Source organism: Tursiops truncatus, chromosome 4, assembly GCF_011762595.2.
Source record: "Tursiops truncatus isolate mTurTru1 chromosome 4, mTurTru1.mat.Y, whole genome shotgun sequence".
In the NCBI taxonomy this organism is placed as follows: Eukaryota; Metazoa; Chordata; class Mammalia; order Artiodactyla; family Delphinidae; genus Tursiops; species Tursiops truncatus.
This window is the reverse complement of record NC_047037.1, coordinates 95,423,159-95,439,757: the sequence shown is the minus strand read 5'-3', so window position 1 is coordinate 95,439,757 and position 16,599 is coordinate 95,423,159. Positions and strand designations below refer to the sequence as shown.

At 34.5% G+C, this 16,599-nt stretch overlaps 2 protein-coding genes across 23 annotated transcripts in view; both read right to left on the bottom strand.

The window, feature by feature from the left end:
* The window catches only part of IMPG2 (interphotoreceptor matrix proteoglycan 2), a 74,094-nt gene extending 62,332 nt beyond the window's left edge, over positions 1-11,762 (bottom strand). Inside the window, exons 1-2 of one of the 2 annotated variants that reach the window (XM_033855874.2) lie at positions 10,169-11,762; positions 9,459-9,710 (exon numbers count right to left, since the gene is read on the bottom strand). In XM_033855874.2, the coding sequence (XP_033711765.1) occupies positions 9,459-9,710; positions 10,169-10,253 (337 nt within the window). In that variant the 5' untranslated portion in view covers positions 10,254-11,762. Of the gene's footprint in view, positions 1-9,458; positions 9,820-10,168 lie in introns of those variants that run through there. The other variant, XM_033855873.2, reaches the window with a different exon arrangement.
* Positions 11,763-12,493: 731 nt separating this feature from the next.
* The window catches only part of SENP7 (SUMO specific peptidase 7), a 171,753-nt gene continuing 167,647 nt past the window's right edge, over positions 12,494-16,599 (bottom strand). For all 21 annotated transcript variants that reach the window (XM_073804290.1, XM_073804289.1, XM_073804288.1 and 18 more), the window contains 2 exons: positions 16,391-16,541; positions 12,494-14,305 (listed from right to left, as the gene is read on the bottom strand). In XM_073804290.1, the coding sequence (XP_073660391.1) occupies positions 14,168-14,305; positions 16,391-16,541 (289 nt within the window). In that variant the 3' untranslated portion in view covers positions 12,494-14,167. The remainder of the gene's footprint in view (positions 14,306-16,390; positions 16,542-16,599) is intronic.

Here is a 16,599-nt window from a genome sequence, read left to right as displayed (position 1 = left end):
TGGTTGCTTAGTCCTGGGGGGAGGGGAAGGAGAGACAGAGTGGTAAGAAAGTGATATCTAAAGGGTGGGAGTTTTTTTTGAGGTGATGTAATGTTCTTAAACTGAGTGTGATGATAGTTACTCGTTTCGGTGAATATACTGGAAAACGATTGAATTCTATACATTAAATGAATTAATTGGTATGTTAATTATATCTCAGTAAAACTATAAAAAATGCAATTCCCTCCAGAAAGGTAATACAGTTGACCTTTGAATAATGTGGCAGTTAGCGGCACAGACCCTCTGCAGTCAATTCACATATAACTTTACAGTTAGCCCTCCTTATCCGCGGTTGCACATCCACATATTTAACCAACCCTGGATCATATAACACTGCAGTATGCATTTACTCAAAAAAAATGTGAGTAGAAGGGGACCCTCACATTTCAAACCCATGTTGTTCAAGGATCAACTGCACATCCTTAATTTATCCAGTGGTTTTCCAATTGAGAATAATAGAATTCAAAACACTTACATTCTGATACAGGAGGAGAATTGGGGGGTAGTCTGGAGTATTCATGCAGCTCAGAGAGGGGAAACCTAGATAGGACAGTACAGGCTGTACAGACAAGAGCAAAATCAGGGCTATTTCAAGGAAAGAGGTACTAAGGAGGGCAAAACTCCACCACAGACAAATGCCACATACTTCTCTATTTGGCCTATTTGTTCAGAAATCCTATCCTTGTCAAATGATTTTCATGTAGCCTTTAGTTAACACTGGAGATAACTTTCTAGTTTCGAGAAGATAACTAATCTACAAAAGCCTCTCTTCTGGCAGAGAAACTTGTCCTGGAAACGGGTGGAGGAAGGGTAAATGTAATGACAATATTCTGAAGAAGGAAATGCCGGCATTTAATCTGTCTTTAATCCTGTTACTAGGACTCAGGCTGTGCATCTTATCTAGTACACAGAAATCTAGAATGGAGCAAAGTCTTTTTCTTAGGGTAATATAATTTCCCTTCAGAATCGTGGAGCCCAAAGCATGAGGAACAGTTAATTTGATGCAATAAGGCAAGAAAAAGAAATAAAAGGCATACAAATTGGAAGATAAGAAGTAAAACTATATCTTTATTTGCAGATGAAATAATCACCCATGTAGAAAACCTTAAGGAGTATATTAAGAAGCTACTAGAACTAATAAGTGATTTTAACAAAGTTATAGAATAAAAGATCAATACACATAACTCAGTTGTATGTCTATATGCTAGCAAGGAACAATCAGAGACCAAATTTTTTTTAAATAGTGTTAACAATAGCATGAAAAAAGTGAAATAAATCTGATAAAAAGATGTGTAAGATCTATACACTGAAAATTACAAAACACTGTTGAGAGAAACTGACAGAGATCTAAATAAATGGAGGGATATATCCACAGATCAGAAGGGTCAATATTGTTAAGATTATAATTCTTTGCAAATTGATCAATAAATTCAACACAATCCCAATCAAAATCCCAGTAGCCTCTTGTGTACAAATTGGCAAGATGATTATAATATTTATATGGAAGACAAAGGACCTAGCATAACCAAACAAATTTTAAAAAGAACAAAGTTGAAGGACTTGCACTATCTTACTCAAAGACTTATTATAAAGCTCACAGTAATCAAGACAGTTAGGTACTGGCATAAAAACAGACAAAGAGATCTGTGTAAAAGAATGAAAAGTGGGCTTCCCTGGTGGCGCAGTGGTTGAGAGTCCGCCTGCCGATGCAGGGGACACGGGTTCGTGCCCCGGTCTGGGAAGATCCCACATGCCGCGGAGTGGCTGGGCCCGTGAGCCATGGCCACTGAGCCTGCGCTCCACAACGGGAGAGGCCACAGCAGTGAGAGGCCCGCGTACCGAAAAAAAAAAAAGAATGAAAAGTGAAGTAATAGACCCATCATATACAGAAGACTGAATTTCAACAAATGTTCAGCAGCAAGGAAAGATAATATTTTTAATAAATGATGCTGAAACAACTGGCTATGCAAAAGCAAAAAAATTTAACTTTGATCCATATACATCAAATACAAAAATTAACTCAAAGTAGATCATAGACCTGAATGTAAAACCTAAAAATTATAAAATTTCTATCAGAAAAAACAAGAGAAAGTCTTTGTGGTTCTGAGCTAAGCAAATTTAGATCCAACACCAAAAGCAAGCATGATGCAAAAAAAAAACTGATAGGGCTTCCCTGGTGGCGCAGTGGTTGAGAGTCCGCCTGCCAATGCAGGGGACACAGGTTCGTGCCCCGGTCCGGGAAGATCCCACGTGCCCGCGGAACGGCTGGGCCCGTGAGCCATGGCCGCTGAGCCTGCGTGTCTGGAGCCTGTGCTCCGCAACGGGAGAGGCCACAACAGTGAGAGGCCCGTGTACCGCAAAAAAAAAAAAAAAAAAAAAAACTGATAAATTGGACTTTTATCAAAATTTAAAACTTCTGTTCCTCAAAAGACATTGTTAAGAAAATAAAAAGACAAACCAAACCTTGGAAGAAAATTTATGCAAAACATATATCTGACAAAGAACTGGTATTTGGAACACATAAAGAACTTTTACAACTCAATAATAAAACAAACAATCCAATTATTTTTTTAAAGGAGCAAAATATTCGAATAGACTCTTCACCAAAAAAGATATACAAATGGCAAATGAGCACATGAAAAAGTGCTCAACATCATTAGCCATCAAGAAAAGGCAAGTTAAAACCACAATAGATGTTACTTCATATCTACTAGAATGGTTACAGTTTAAAAGGACTGACTATACCAAGCGCTGCACAGATGCGGAAAAATTGGAATCCCAATATACAGCTGTTGGTACAACTACACTGGAAAACAGTTTTGGCAATTTCTTAAAAAGTTAAACATAGAGCTATCATGTGACCCACCCACTACACTCCTATTAACCAACAGATATAAAAAGCATATGTTCACACAAAAAATTGTACAAAAACGTTCATGACAGCTTTCCTCGTAATCCCCAATAACTGAAAAGCACCCAAATATCCCAAGATGCAGTATATCCATAAAATGGAATAATACTCAACAGTAAATGGTAACAAACTACTGATACACAAAAAAATCATGGATGAGTCGCAAAACAAACTGATTAGAAGAAGCTAGACAAAAAAAAAAGAGTAAACAGTATGAGGACATTGAAAATATGTAGAAAATGCAAACGATACATAGTAGAAAAAGTGTAGAAAATGCAAACGATACATAGTAATAGAAAGCAGATTAGTGGTTGCCTCAGCACTGAGGTCAAGGGAGGTGCTGAGGGAGGAAGGGATTATATAGGCACATGAGAAAATGTTTGGAGGTAATTGACAATTCAATATCTTGATTGTAGTGATAACTTCAAGGATAAATACATTTGTCAAAACAAATCAAATTCTATGCTTTAAATATGTGCAGTTTATAATCTACCAATGTATACCCTAATAAAGCCACATATTTCTTTTTAACACCTTTATTGGAGTATAATTGCTTTACAATGGTGTGTTAGTTTCTGCTGTATAACAAAGTGAATCAGCTATACATATACATATATCCCCATATCTCCTCCCTCTTGCGTCTCCCTCTCACCCTCCCTATCCCACTCCTCTAGGTGGTCACAGAGCACCAAGTTGATCTCCCTGTGCTATGCAGCTGCTTCCCGCTAGCTATCTATTTTACTTTTGGTAGTGTATGTATGTCAATGCCACTCTCACTTCGTCCCAGCTTACCGTTCCCCCTCCCTGTGTCCTCAAAACCATTCTCTACATCTGTGTGTTTATTCCTGTCCTGCCTCTAGGTTCTTCAGAAACATTTTTTTTTTTTTAGATTCCATATATACATGCTAGCACACGGTATTCATTTTTCTCTTTCTGACTTACTTCACTCTGTATGACAGACTCTAGGTCCATCCACCTCACTACAAATAACTCAATTTTGTTTCTTTATATGGCTGAGTAATATTCCATTGTATATATGTGCCACATCTTCTTTATCCATTCATCTGTCGATGGACACTTAGGTTGCTTCCATGTCCTGGCTATTGTAAATAAAGCTGCAATGAACACTGTGGTACATGACTCTTTTTGAATTATGGTTTTCTCAGCGTAAATGCCCAGTGGTGGGATTGCTGGGTCATATGGTAGTTCTATTTTTAGTTTTTTAAGGAACCTCCATGCTATTCTCCATAGTGGCTGTACCAATCTACATTCCCACCAACAGTGCAAGAGGGTTCCCTTTTCTCCACACCCTCCCCAGCATTGACTGTTTGTAGTTTTGATGATGGCCATTCTGACTGGTGTGAGGTGATACCTCATTGTAGTTTTGATTTGCATTTCTCTAATAATTAGTGATGTTGAGCATTCTTTCATGTGTTTGTTGGCAATCTGTATATCTCCTTTGGAGAAATGTCTATTTAGGTCTTCTGCCTATTTTTGGATTGGGTTGTTTTTTGATATTCAGCTGCATGAGCTGCTTGTAAATTTTGGAGACTAATCCTTTGTCAGTTGGTTCATTTGCAAATATTTTCTCCCATTCTGAGGGCTGTCTTTTCTTCTTGTTTACGGTTTCCTTTTAAAGCTATATTTTAAAAGGTCCAACTACTAATACAATTTTTTAAAGGGGGATACTATTACTTCCTACTCCAAGCACCCTAAATATCTCTTTAATTTCACAAATGACTAGGTTAAATTCAGTTGCTTCTTGCTTAAATGGAGATATTTTTCAAATGTGTTATACCAACTAGCAACTGATACCAAATTATCTATGAAGGAAAAATTGAGCAAACCATTACACTGAATTAGCTTGGTGGAAAAACCAAAGATTCCTGGTTGGACAGTGAGTGGATCTTTTCCTCCAATCTCAAAACAATTGGTTCTAAGGGCATAATCCAATTATCTCTTCCGAATCTCTTCCAAATCAAGACCTATGTTAAAATATTCATTTTTCCTAAATTTCAAAACATAACAAATAAAATATTTACTCTTTATCATGACAGTAACAGCTATATCAACATTGTTATAATCTTGATGTGCTGTGTCAATCATTTTAGCTTTGAGGTCCCTTTCCAATGATCTCATTCACAGAATCTGTATTTTAAAGTCAATTATTCAAGGAATGCTTTATTTTTCTTTTGGTTGGCTTCTGTTTCAATAGCGTCTCTTGAATGTATAAACACAAGGGCAAAGAAATTAAAAGACATAATCATATTCCTTAAATGATTGGTTATTTCCTCTTCACTATTTAACCAGAAGCTATCTAGGTATTCTGGTATTCTTACCTATTTTAAAGTAATATTACATAAAAATCCAGTTAGTAGAAATCATATTTTGATATATTAAACACTCATTCTCATTCATCTTCAGTTCCTTTTTCTCTTCCCACTCTCTTTGGAATTTCCCACTTCTGGAATATGCCCTACTCACAAAAGGCCAGGTCAATGGACTTCCACTTAAAAAGTGAAAGAAAAGTTTATTGCTTAGTAAGTTTGATAGTCCAAAATATAACCAAGAGATATAAATACACTCTGAAAAAATAAGTTCTAACATACTGTGCCACTTTAAGAAACTAAAAAAATCAAACATATAAATATATGTAATATCTGATATTAAATTTTTTATTTTAAAAGCATTTGCTTTGATAAGGAAGGAGGACAGAAAGGACAACATAGAGGAAAATAAAGAAGAAGACAAAGTAGCAGCTCAGACTGAAGGTTTATATAGCCCAATCCCTGGAAAATAGTAAATGATCAATAAACATTTGTTGAATACATGCATGAATGAACAATCCTGATTTCACTATCATTTCATTATCTATATCCACTTTAATTTACTAGCATCGCATCCATATTATGGCTTTTTATTGGCTCTTGAGCAGCAAAAAGCAAAGTTTGGGAATCCTTCAAATATCTAAGGGATATATTATGGTCAATTAACCAATTCTGGTTAGTAAATACAAGGAACAGAGAATGAATTAATATAATAAAAGGGTATGAGATCAAGGATAACACTGTTTAATTGAAAATAAAATAATTATGTAACAAACTAAATGGGAAAAGAATTTGAAAAAAAAATAGATACATGTATAACTGAATCACTCTGCTGTACACCTGAAACTAACACAACATTATTAATCAACTATACTTCAATATAAAATAAAAAGTGTTCCAACAAACAAAAGTCCAGGACCAAATGGATTCACAGGCGAATTCTATCAAATGTTTAGAGAAGAGCTAACACCTGTCCTTCTGAAACTGTTCCAAAAAATTACACAGGAACACTCCCAAGCTTTCTACAAGGCCACCATCATCACCCTGATATCAAAACCAGACAAAGATATCACAAAATAAGAAAATTACAGGCCAAAGCGCTGATGAACATGGACACAAAAATCCTCAACAGAATACTAGCAAACTGAACCCAACAACACATTAAAAGGATCATACGCCATGATCAAATGGGATTTATCCCAGGGATGCAAGGATTCTTCAGTATATGCAAATCAAACAATGTGATACACCATATTAACAAACTGAAGAATAAAAACCATATGATCATCTCAATAGATGCAGAAAAAGCTTTTGGCAACATTCAACACCCATTTATGATAAAAACTCTTCAGAAAGTAGGGAAACAGGGAACTTACCTCAACATAATAAAGGCCATATACAACAAACCCACAGCAAACATCATTCTCTATAGTGAAAAACTGAAGCGTTTCCTCTAAGATCAGGAACAGGACAAGGATGTCCACTCTCACCACTATTATTCAACACAGTTTTGGAAGTCCTAGCCACAGCAATCACAGAAGAAAAAGAAATAAAAGGAATCCAAATTGGAAAAGAAGTAAAACTGTTGCTGTTTGCAGATGACATGATACTATACATAGAAAATGCTAAAGACACCACCAGGAAACTGCTATAGCTAATCAATGAATTTGGTAAAGTTGCAGGTTACAAAATTAATGCACAGAAATCTCTTGCATTCCTAAACACTAACAATGAAAGATCAGAAAGAGAAATCAAGGAAACAATTCCATTTACCATCACATCAAAAAGAATAAAATACCTAGGAATAAACCTACCTAAGGAGGCAAAAGACCTGTACTCAGAAAACTATAAGATATTGATGAAAAAAATCAAAGATGACACAAACAGATGGAGAGATATAGCATGTTCTTGGATTGGAGGAATCAATATTGTGAAAATGACTGTACTGACCAAAGCAATCTACAGATTCAGTGCAATCCTTATCAAATTACCAATGGCATTTTTCACAGAATGAGAACAAAAAATTTCACAATTTGTATGGAAACACAAAAGACCTCAAATAGCCAAAGCAATCCTGAAAAAGAAAAATGGAGCTGGAGGAATCAGGTGCCCGGACTTCCGACTATACTACAAAGCTATAGTAATCAAGACAGTATGGTACAGGCACAAAAACAGAAATATAGATAAATGGAACAGGACAGAAAGCCCAGAGATAAACCCACACACCTACGGTCAACTAATATATGACAAAGGAGGCAAAGATATACAATGGAGGAAAGACAGTCTCTTCAATAAGTGGTGCTGGGAAAACTGGACAGCTACATGTAAAAGAATGAAATTAGAACACTCCCTAACACCATACACAAAAATAAACTCAAAATGGATTCAAGACCTAAATGTAAAGCTGGACACTATAAAACTCTTAGAGGAAAAAATAGGCAAAACACTCTTTGACATAAATCGCAGTAAGATCTTTTTTGACCCAACTCCTAAAGTAATGAAAATAAAAATAGAAATGAACAAAAGGGAACTAATGAAACTTAAAAGCTTTTGCACTGCAAAGGAAGCCATAAACAAGATGAAAAGACAACCCTCAGAATGGGAAAAAATATTTGCAAACAAAGCAATGGACAAGGGATTAATCTCCAAAATATACAAACAGCTCATGAAGCTCAATATCAAAAAAACAAACAACCCAATCAAAAAATGGGTGGAAGACCTAAATAGACATTTCTCCAAAGAAGATATACAGATGGCCAACAAACACATGAAAAGATGCTCAACATCACTAATTATCAGAGAAATGCAAATCAAAACTACAATGAGGCATCACCTCACACCAGTCAGAATGGCCATCATCAAAAAATCTACAAAAATAAATGCTGGTGAGGGTGTGGAGAAAAGGGAACCCTCTTATACTGCTGGTGGGAATGTAAACTGATACAGCCACCATGGAGAACTGTATGGAGGTTCCTTAAAAAACTAAAAATAGAACTACCATATGACCCGGCAATCCCACTCCTGAGCATACACTTGGAGAAAACCATAATTCAAAAAGATACATGTACCACAATGTTCACTGCAGCACTATTTACGATAGCCAGGACATGGAAGTAACCTAAATGTCCATCAACAGAGGAATGTATAAAGAAGATGTGGTAGATATATCTAGAATGGAATATTACTCAGCCATAAAATGGAATGAAATAGTGCCATTTGCAGAGATGTGGATGGACCTAGAGACTGTCATACAGAGTAAGTCAGAAAGAGAAAAACAAATATCATATAATATTGCTTATATGTGGAATCTAGAAAAATGATACAGATGAACTTATTTACAAAGCAGAAATAGAGACACAGATGTAGAAAACAAATGTATGGACACCAAGGGGGAAGGGGGAGTGGGATGAATTGGGAGATTGGGATTGACACATATACATTACTATGTATAAAATAGATAACTAAGGAGAACCCACTGTATAGCACAGGAAACTCTACTCAATGCTCTGTGGTGACCTAAATCGGAAGGAAATCCAAAAAAGAGGGGATATATGTATATGTATTGCTGATTCACTTTGCTGTACAGAAAAAACTAACATGACATTGTAAAGCAACTATACTCCAATAAAAACTAATTTTTAAAAATGAAAAAAAATAAAATAAACTCCTAGTTTTGTTGCTTTAGGGTCCATTGTGAGAACTGCCACCATTTGAGAGGTAAAAAGTTTTGTGTATAACAACTAGAATAGCTTGAATCTGTAGAATGGCTAAACTATAAAATATAGAAATTGATCATATTTCCATGTATATAAAATAACTAATTAGCCAAGTAGGTTAAGTATATCTTAGTTAACATCTTTTGTGGGTATATTTAGACAAATTACTGTAATGCAGAAGTAAAAGTTATAATTAATTTATCCAGAAACATAAACTGGTATTTTTGAAGTGCTTCAAAAATTTTAAACCATGTCCTCTCTTAAAATAATGTAAACTTTCCTCTGAAGTTGTATAAATACCATACTCTTAGCAAGTCTTTTCCATGGCTAGTAGACAGACAATATTTGGCTCAGTCTCTATCTAAAGCATCACAAATTTTGAACTATAATGTTCAAATACAACAACTGTTTTAGAACTATGTTTGAATTTTATCATAGAGCCCAAGGGTTTGAATGTTTGCTTACCTCGGACTTTAAAATATTTCACATGGTTTGCCATAGCCTCTGTAACATTTTCATCTGGGCAGGTTTTCACACCATTAGGAAACAGAGTAGATCGCTTTCTTCTGAGCAACCACTGTCTCTCAGTTTCTCTGTGGTCCATAGGTTGTTTCTTTTCGATAGACAGAGAAGAGTCTGTGGATTCTGAGTCAGTCAGGAGAAAAGAAACTGTACTCTTGGGTTCTTGGCTCTCTTCTAAAGATAAGTAGGTTTGTGCTACAGAGTGAAAGCATAAACAAAGCTTCTGATGATGAACGGAGACATAGAATGAAAGGTAACAAATGAAGAAAAACTGACATTTGCACCACATTTGGATTTTGAACTCAATGCTCGAATTATAGACATGTGTGCTTAAGGAGGGGAGAAGTAAAGCATTCAAGTTTTTCTCCATTTAATTCCTAGTCCTTTATTTCAAGATTGTTAGTTATTGAAATCAAGTATACATCCAATTTCAACACAAGAAATAAGAGGAAGTAAGCTTTGAACCAAGAATTACTAATGAAGAGGAAAACCAGTATTATTGGAGAGATTTTCATACAGTTTAAATGAAGCAATATCAAAGACTAGAGTAATATTTGGTTCAATTTCTTACAGCAGTCATATCAAACAATGTTATTTTTAGAGAAAATATACTTCAGATCTAAAGATAAAAAATAATGTAGATTTTTAAATACCTGTTAATGATGGAAGGTTTCCTTCTATCAGGACAAATATCAGAATACCCAGAGAAATCTTCCCAAAATGAGGAAACATAATCATTTGAGCCAAAACCAAGAAAGAGGCCAAAATCCTTAATTGAGCACCCAAAGGCCTGAAACTTCCAGTAACAAATTTTTACAGAAAAGGTCTAATATTTAAACAGTTTATGTTCAAAAATTGACAACCATTCCAAAATCATTATAAATTGGCTAAATAAAAATGGTGTCCTTTCAAAGTACCTCTCACTTCTTTTCTGAAATAACCAGCATGCTATGAAAGCAGGAGAGATAAGCTAATTAGGACAGATGGGGAGAGACAATTTCTTTAATCTAGCCAGCTAAGCTCTTTATTAACACTCTCCTTGCCTTTAATGAGCACTCCACTTAAAAATGTTTCCAAAAATAATAATAATGTTACACATATAATTCACTGAATTTTACAACTTTTCTCAATCTATTAGTCAAACCTGATAGATTCACATGTTCTCTGGGTTCTTCTACAACCTATGATTTTTAAGCATAAAACACCCAGGCTGACTATACCTGTCTATGTCCGAAATACAGAGCTACATACAAAATAAAGTTAGTTTTCTTGGTGCCGTTTCTTGTAAATTTCCCTCGATTAAAAAATTTGAAAATCTTTCACTGTAACCACTTACTTCTCCTTCCTTATCTATAAAATAGGATAGGAATAGTAAAGCTAACTCATGATAGAGATATTGTGAGCATTAAATTAGTTAACACACAGAAAATGCTTAGAAAAGTACCTGGCACCTACTAAGCACACAATATAAATGGTAGCTACATAATAATAACTTTGTTGCTTAATTTGCTATTACACATGAGGCCCAGTGGCTTTATCTACGTGAGTAATTCTTAACCAAGAAAGGAAACTTTTTTTTATCTTTACCACAATGGGGGACCAGATAAAAATTTTGTATTAGGGCAGCTGTTTTTATCAAATAAATCTAGTAGAAAGGAATTAAATTAGTCAATTTAATTCTGTGGAAGCTAGGATTTACTATCAAATAGCAATGAATTTATATCTTATGTACCTCTGGTGAAGTTCTCTGGAAAAAAAAAATGTTTTGTAAAGATCTAAAGCACATTTCTCTTCAGAATCCTAAACTAGCCCTGATCCTGATTTCTCCAGTTTCCAAAAGGGACGAACTCAGTTGTAAGAGTACAGACCACCTGGGTGGGTGCAAACCACACCAGCATAAGAAAGCCTCATACACACAGAACCAAGTCTTTTAACAGCCCCTGGGCAAAGTTTGCAAAGTTCCATAAGGACAAGGTTAGTTACAAGAGATTCTACAGAGGGAAGAAGGGGCCCAGGTTTTCCTAAAGAGTTTTAAAAAGTTCTGGTCAAGGAGGGCTTTGGGGTATGCATGTCTACTCACAGTTCTCCCAGTCCAGACAGTTCAACAATTAGAGGTCATTTTCACAATAAAAGATATATATATAGAATACAAAAGACATTTCACATTCATTTTAGCTTAGTACTTTTCCAAAGAAATAGTATTGAAAGAAAGAAAACACAAGATAATTTCCTATTAAGAAAGGGCTTAAGCTTGGTGTTAAGCTAAAAGTAATTAAAGCATAAATTAATAACTTTATATGACTAAAAAGTAGGTGACAGTGGAAAGATGAGGACAGAATGTAGACTGGAATCAAATTAGAAAGGGCTCTGTATGATAAGTCTAGACCTATTTTCCCCCTAACACACACACACACAAAAGCTGATTTTAAGAGGTATTAAACTTTTTCTTAAAAAAAAGAGCTACCATTTTTTTATCCCAAGAGTTGTGAGAAACAGTATTATCTTCTCTAAAAAGGCTTTCCCTGTCTAGTGACAACCCTCTTACTACCTCTCTACCACCTCTCACTATCTCCTCGTTCTCGCGCTCTCTCTCTCTCTCTCTCTCTCTCACACACACACACACACACACACACACACACACACACAAACCCGAAGGCTCAACACCCTCCTGTGCTCCCAAAAAACTCTATGATTGTTTCTAACAGGCATATTAAAACTGTTCATATGTCCATTTCTCCCATTAGGCTATAAATGACTTAGGAATAAGAGCTGTCATTCCGTTTTTTCTACCTTGTACATTGCCTGCTAGTAGTAGATGCTCAAAAAATGTTCCCTGAACTACCAAAATTACCACATGTCTGCTAAAACAGAAAAATTAATCTAAGCATCAATTATATGACATGCACTGAGTAACATACAATTTAAAATCTATTTCTAAGAATGGCTCACATTTCTTAAGGAAAAAAATTACACCTCAATTTAATGAATTGGAAACATGTTTAATATAAAATGTTGATATTCTCAAAGCATTATTTCCATATGAATTTAGGAAAATGAATTTTAAACAATCTTCAAAACATGGTAAAGAACAGAGGTGTCTTTGAACAACATACAAACAAAAAAGTTAAGAAGTCACAAGGAGATGTATTAGATACTTGCTTTCCCAAAATTAGATATACAAAATAATTAAGTCATCTAAAAAATCCCCTCCCCCCCACAGAAATTGGGAATGAAACATGTAATTATAACCATCTTTATAGGAAATCTCCAAAGGACAAATATCTTGAACAATATAAAGATGATGACAAGATTAACAGAAACTTAAGGACACTAAGGCTTAACTGACAACCTCAATTCACAAGATTTTGAAATAAAATGTTCCGACTTTTAGCTTCATCTTAAATTGCCTTTGCTTCACTGCTTTATATACAGTAACAGTGTAAAGAGATGCTTAAAACAGAAGATTAAAAAACATTTTTCTTGTCTGAGAAAATACAATATAATTATCCCCTCAAAATATTCCTGATAACATTAGAAAGTTATGAAGTGTTTAATCATATGTAATACCACCATCATCACATCAATTCAGAACTGTTACCTGAATGTTTAACAAAAACTTATGCTCCATGGGGATCACATGTCCTTATAAAAATACAAAAGCAATGAGAGCAATCTGGCTTTTGCAGATGAATACTGGGTAAACAGCTATAAAATTATGTATTTAGTCCTAACGATTAATATAGAAGACTTTGAGGATATTTTTTTAAAGTTATGAAGTCACCAATTTTATCTTCTATACTTACAGAAACTGTGTACATATATTCTGGGATGTCAGAATAGGACAGAAGTCAATATTTATATAGCTATACCTCAAATAAACTAAGTTAAGCTACATATACAATTTTTAAAAACCTATTTTGGATAGCTAAATTTTTCTTCCAAATTTCACTCTGAATGAATGAACTAAATTCTCAGATCCCCACACATGACATCAAAAGAAATGGAAAACAAGCAACAATTAGAATAGAGTAATGGTTCCACTTAGCAACTGAGAAAAATAAGCTGCGCATTGAATGAGTGAATTTTTATCACCTTCCTAACATTATGTCTTCTCTCACACTATGCAGAAGGGATGCCGTAAATGGCATTTTCTGAAGCCTTGATACTAAATTCTTTAAAAAAAAAAATACACAGTATTCATATTGCATGCTTGAGCTGCAAAGAATAGAATTACAATATAATGTGACTTGTCAACGAATTTGACAAGCACTGGGGCTGGCACCAGGGAGGACCTAACTCCCTTCAACTCCCAGTTATGTGGAAGTACAGATCACATAGTTTTATTATCTATAAAAACATTCCCACATTACATATGTTATTGCATAATCCAAGCATATTTAATCAGAAAAATATCAAATATTTATGAAATTTTAATTTCTATCTAATGACTTTATCTATATCACCCCCATTTCCACTCCATCTATGAGATCCTAACAATCCTAATATTATATCTTGTATATTTTAAATAATGTACAGTGACTTATAAAACTACTGCAAGTTATTTTCTTCTCTGTGAGCTGGCTAACACAAATGCTGATAAGCAGCTTTCCAGTAATCGTATAGAACATCTGTGTCATGTTTGTACAGATTAACTAGCTACTGCTGCCCTTCTGTTGCTGTAAATGAAGTTTCAAAATGAGCTCTCGAATATCTTCCCGTTTGGTCTTTATTACATGACGAGGAAACCATTTCTCCAAATGAATTGGAAGCTCAAAGTTAACAATAGGATCCTAATGAGAGAAAAGACAGAGTGCAATCACTTTAGCAGTATAATTCAAATTTGTTTTAAGCTCATTTTTATAAGAAATGAGATATTGCTAACTTTTTTAAATAACAGCTTTACTGAGATATATTTCACATAACATACAATTTGCCTAAAGTATTCAACTGAATGATTTTCAGTATATTCAGAGTTGGGCAACCATCACCACAATCAATTTTAGAACATTTTCATTAAACTGCTAACTACTGAACATCAAAATTAAACACCATATGTTATGCTACAATGCATGTTTAAGTGAATTAGTGCAAAGAGAATTAGTAAACAGAGAATGATTCAGTACAATGCAGAAGTCAGGCTGGTTTGAACACAATTTTTTCCAACATGTTAATATTTTGAAACTATTGAAACGAAGAGGAAGCCTTAGCAGTATATGAAGAATCTCACATAAAAAATAGAAAATCCTGCAGAAGTACCTTCTTTTAGTCCACGAAATAGCCAATTTAGTGGCTTAAGGAACTGATATATTTTCCATTACGTTAAGCTTAATAAGGAAGTTGCAAGTTGCAACTGCAAAGACAATTCTGCCTGTGTTTAAAAAAATAAATGAGTAACTGCTGAATAAGACTACCCCTAGATCATGTTTAGAAATTTGATGAAACTATTAGAAGCCAGATGTAAGAAGGACTTACATCTTAAAGAAGAAATTAGGAGTCCCAGAGTATAAAGCTGAAATGAAGGACTGACTGTGATTCTAGGGGCAAATCTCAGTGGAGATTTAACTGTGCAAGTGTTTTTATTAGAATTAAAATTGTATTTCTTATGGCCTAGTTACAAAGTTCCACAGGTTTTGAGTGGTCAACCTGAAACCTATTTTCTTCAATCCACACTCTGTTATATTAGTGCACAAATTTGTGAAACACAAGATTTAGTGTTCTGAGGTTTTCCCCCCAGCAATCTTAAGTGGTGCTACCACCTATGTTAGAAGTATGTTCTACTGACTGAGGCTACATAAAGTAGAATTATATAACAGACTCAGACTATGTCATGTAATAAGGCACTTTGGATATCTAAAAACAAAATCAAATCTCTTGGAAAGAGTATTAGAAGGCCAGAACTGTCACCCTATAATGAAGTTCCAGTCTAGAATAAAAAAGGAAAAAAAAACAGCATAACATGTTTAGTGGTTTCCATAATGTGTACCATGTTCTACTGTATATTATCAATCCTCCCCAATTATACCAAAAGTTATAACTGCATACTATAACCCTCATGCTTTGAAAGTACCTTTAAGGATTCTCCAAACAAGCTTCTGGTCAAAAATACCTTTTGCTATACCCATCTTCATAAATAATACTGGTTATGACTGAAGTAATGAGCTAACAGTTCAAAAAGCAGAGTGATCCCTTGCTATTTAAAATTTCTTTTTAACATTGCTACAGTTCCTATAGAGTCTCTGATGAGCTAGAAAATAATACCCATACTTCTCATTGTACTTATGTAGTTTATGGTTTTCTGAGCTTCTTCAATACACAAGTCTTTGAGTTTTGAAAATTTTTCTTCAAATTTGTGTCTGCCTTATTTTCTCTCTCCACCCCTAATCCTTCTGCAACTCCAATTACATGTAAATTAGACTTTTTGACTGTATCACACTTGTCTCTTATGCTCTGTTCTCTTCTTTACATTCTTTTTCCTCTCTGAGCTACAGTGAGATACTTTCTATTGTCCTTTTTTAAAGTTCCCTTATCTGTCTTCTGCTTTATTCAGTCTGTTATCAAACCCATACAGTAAGTTCTTAATTTCAGATATATCATTATGCATTTTCAGTTCGAGAATGTCCACTTGACTTTTTTTTTAGCAGATTCCATTTTCATCCATTTTGTTTATCTTTGACTATTTTCTCCAACATATTAATCAAATCATTTTAAAGCTCTTATCTTCCAACTCCAATATCTGGGTTATATATGGTTCTATGCCTTTTTTTTTTCTTATTTCTTGATTACCTCTAACATTTTCCTGCTTCTTTGCTTGCCCAGTAATTTGTGGTTATATGCTGGTAATTGTGAATAAAAAACGTATTTATGTCTTTACATACCTTAAAGAAGCTTTCCACATATTGCAGTAAATATACTCCACAATCACTGCTATTATCTTGTTTAGGAACTTTAGGGCATAGGTCCACCATGTTTGTTTTGCTGAATTCACGATGAGTTTTTCGTTTAACTTCCCACTCTACCTCTAAATACCTTAAATCATCAAAAAGTAGAGTGACTCGAGTAGAAATTTCTTTACTATTATGCAACA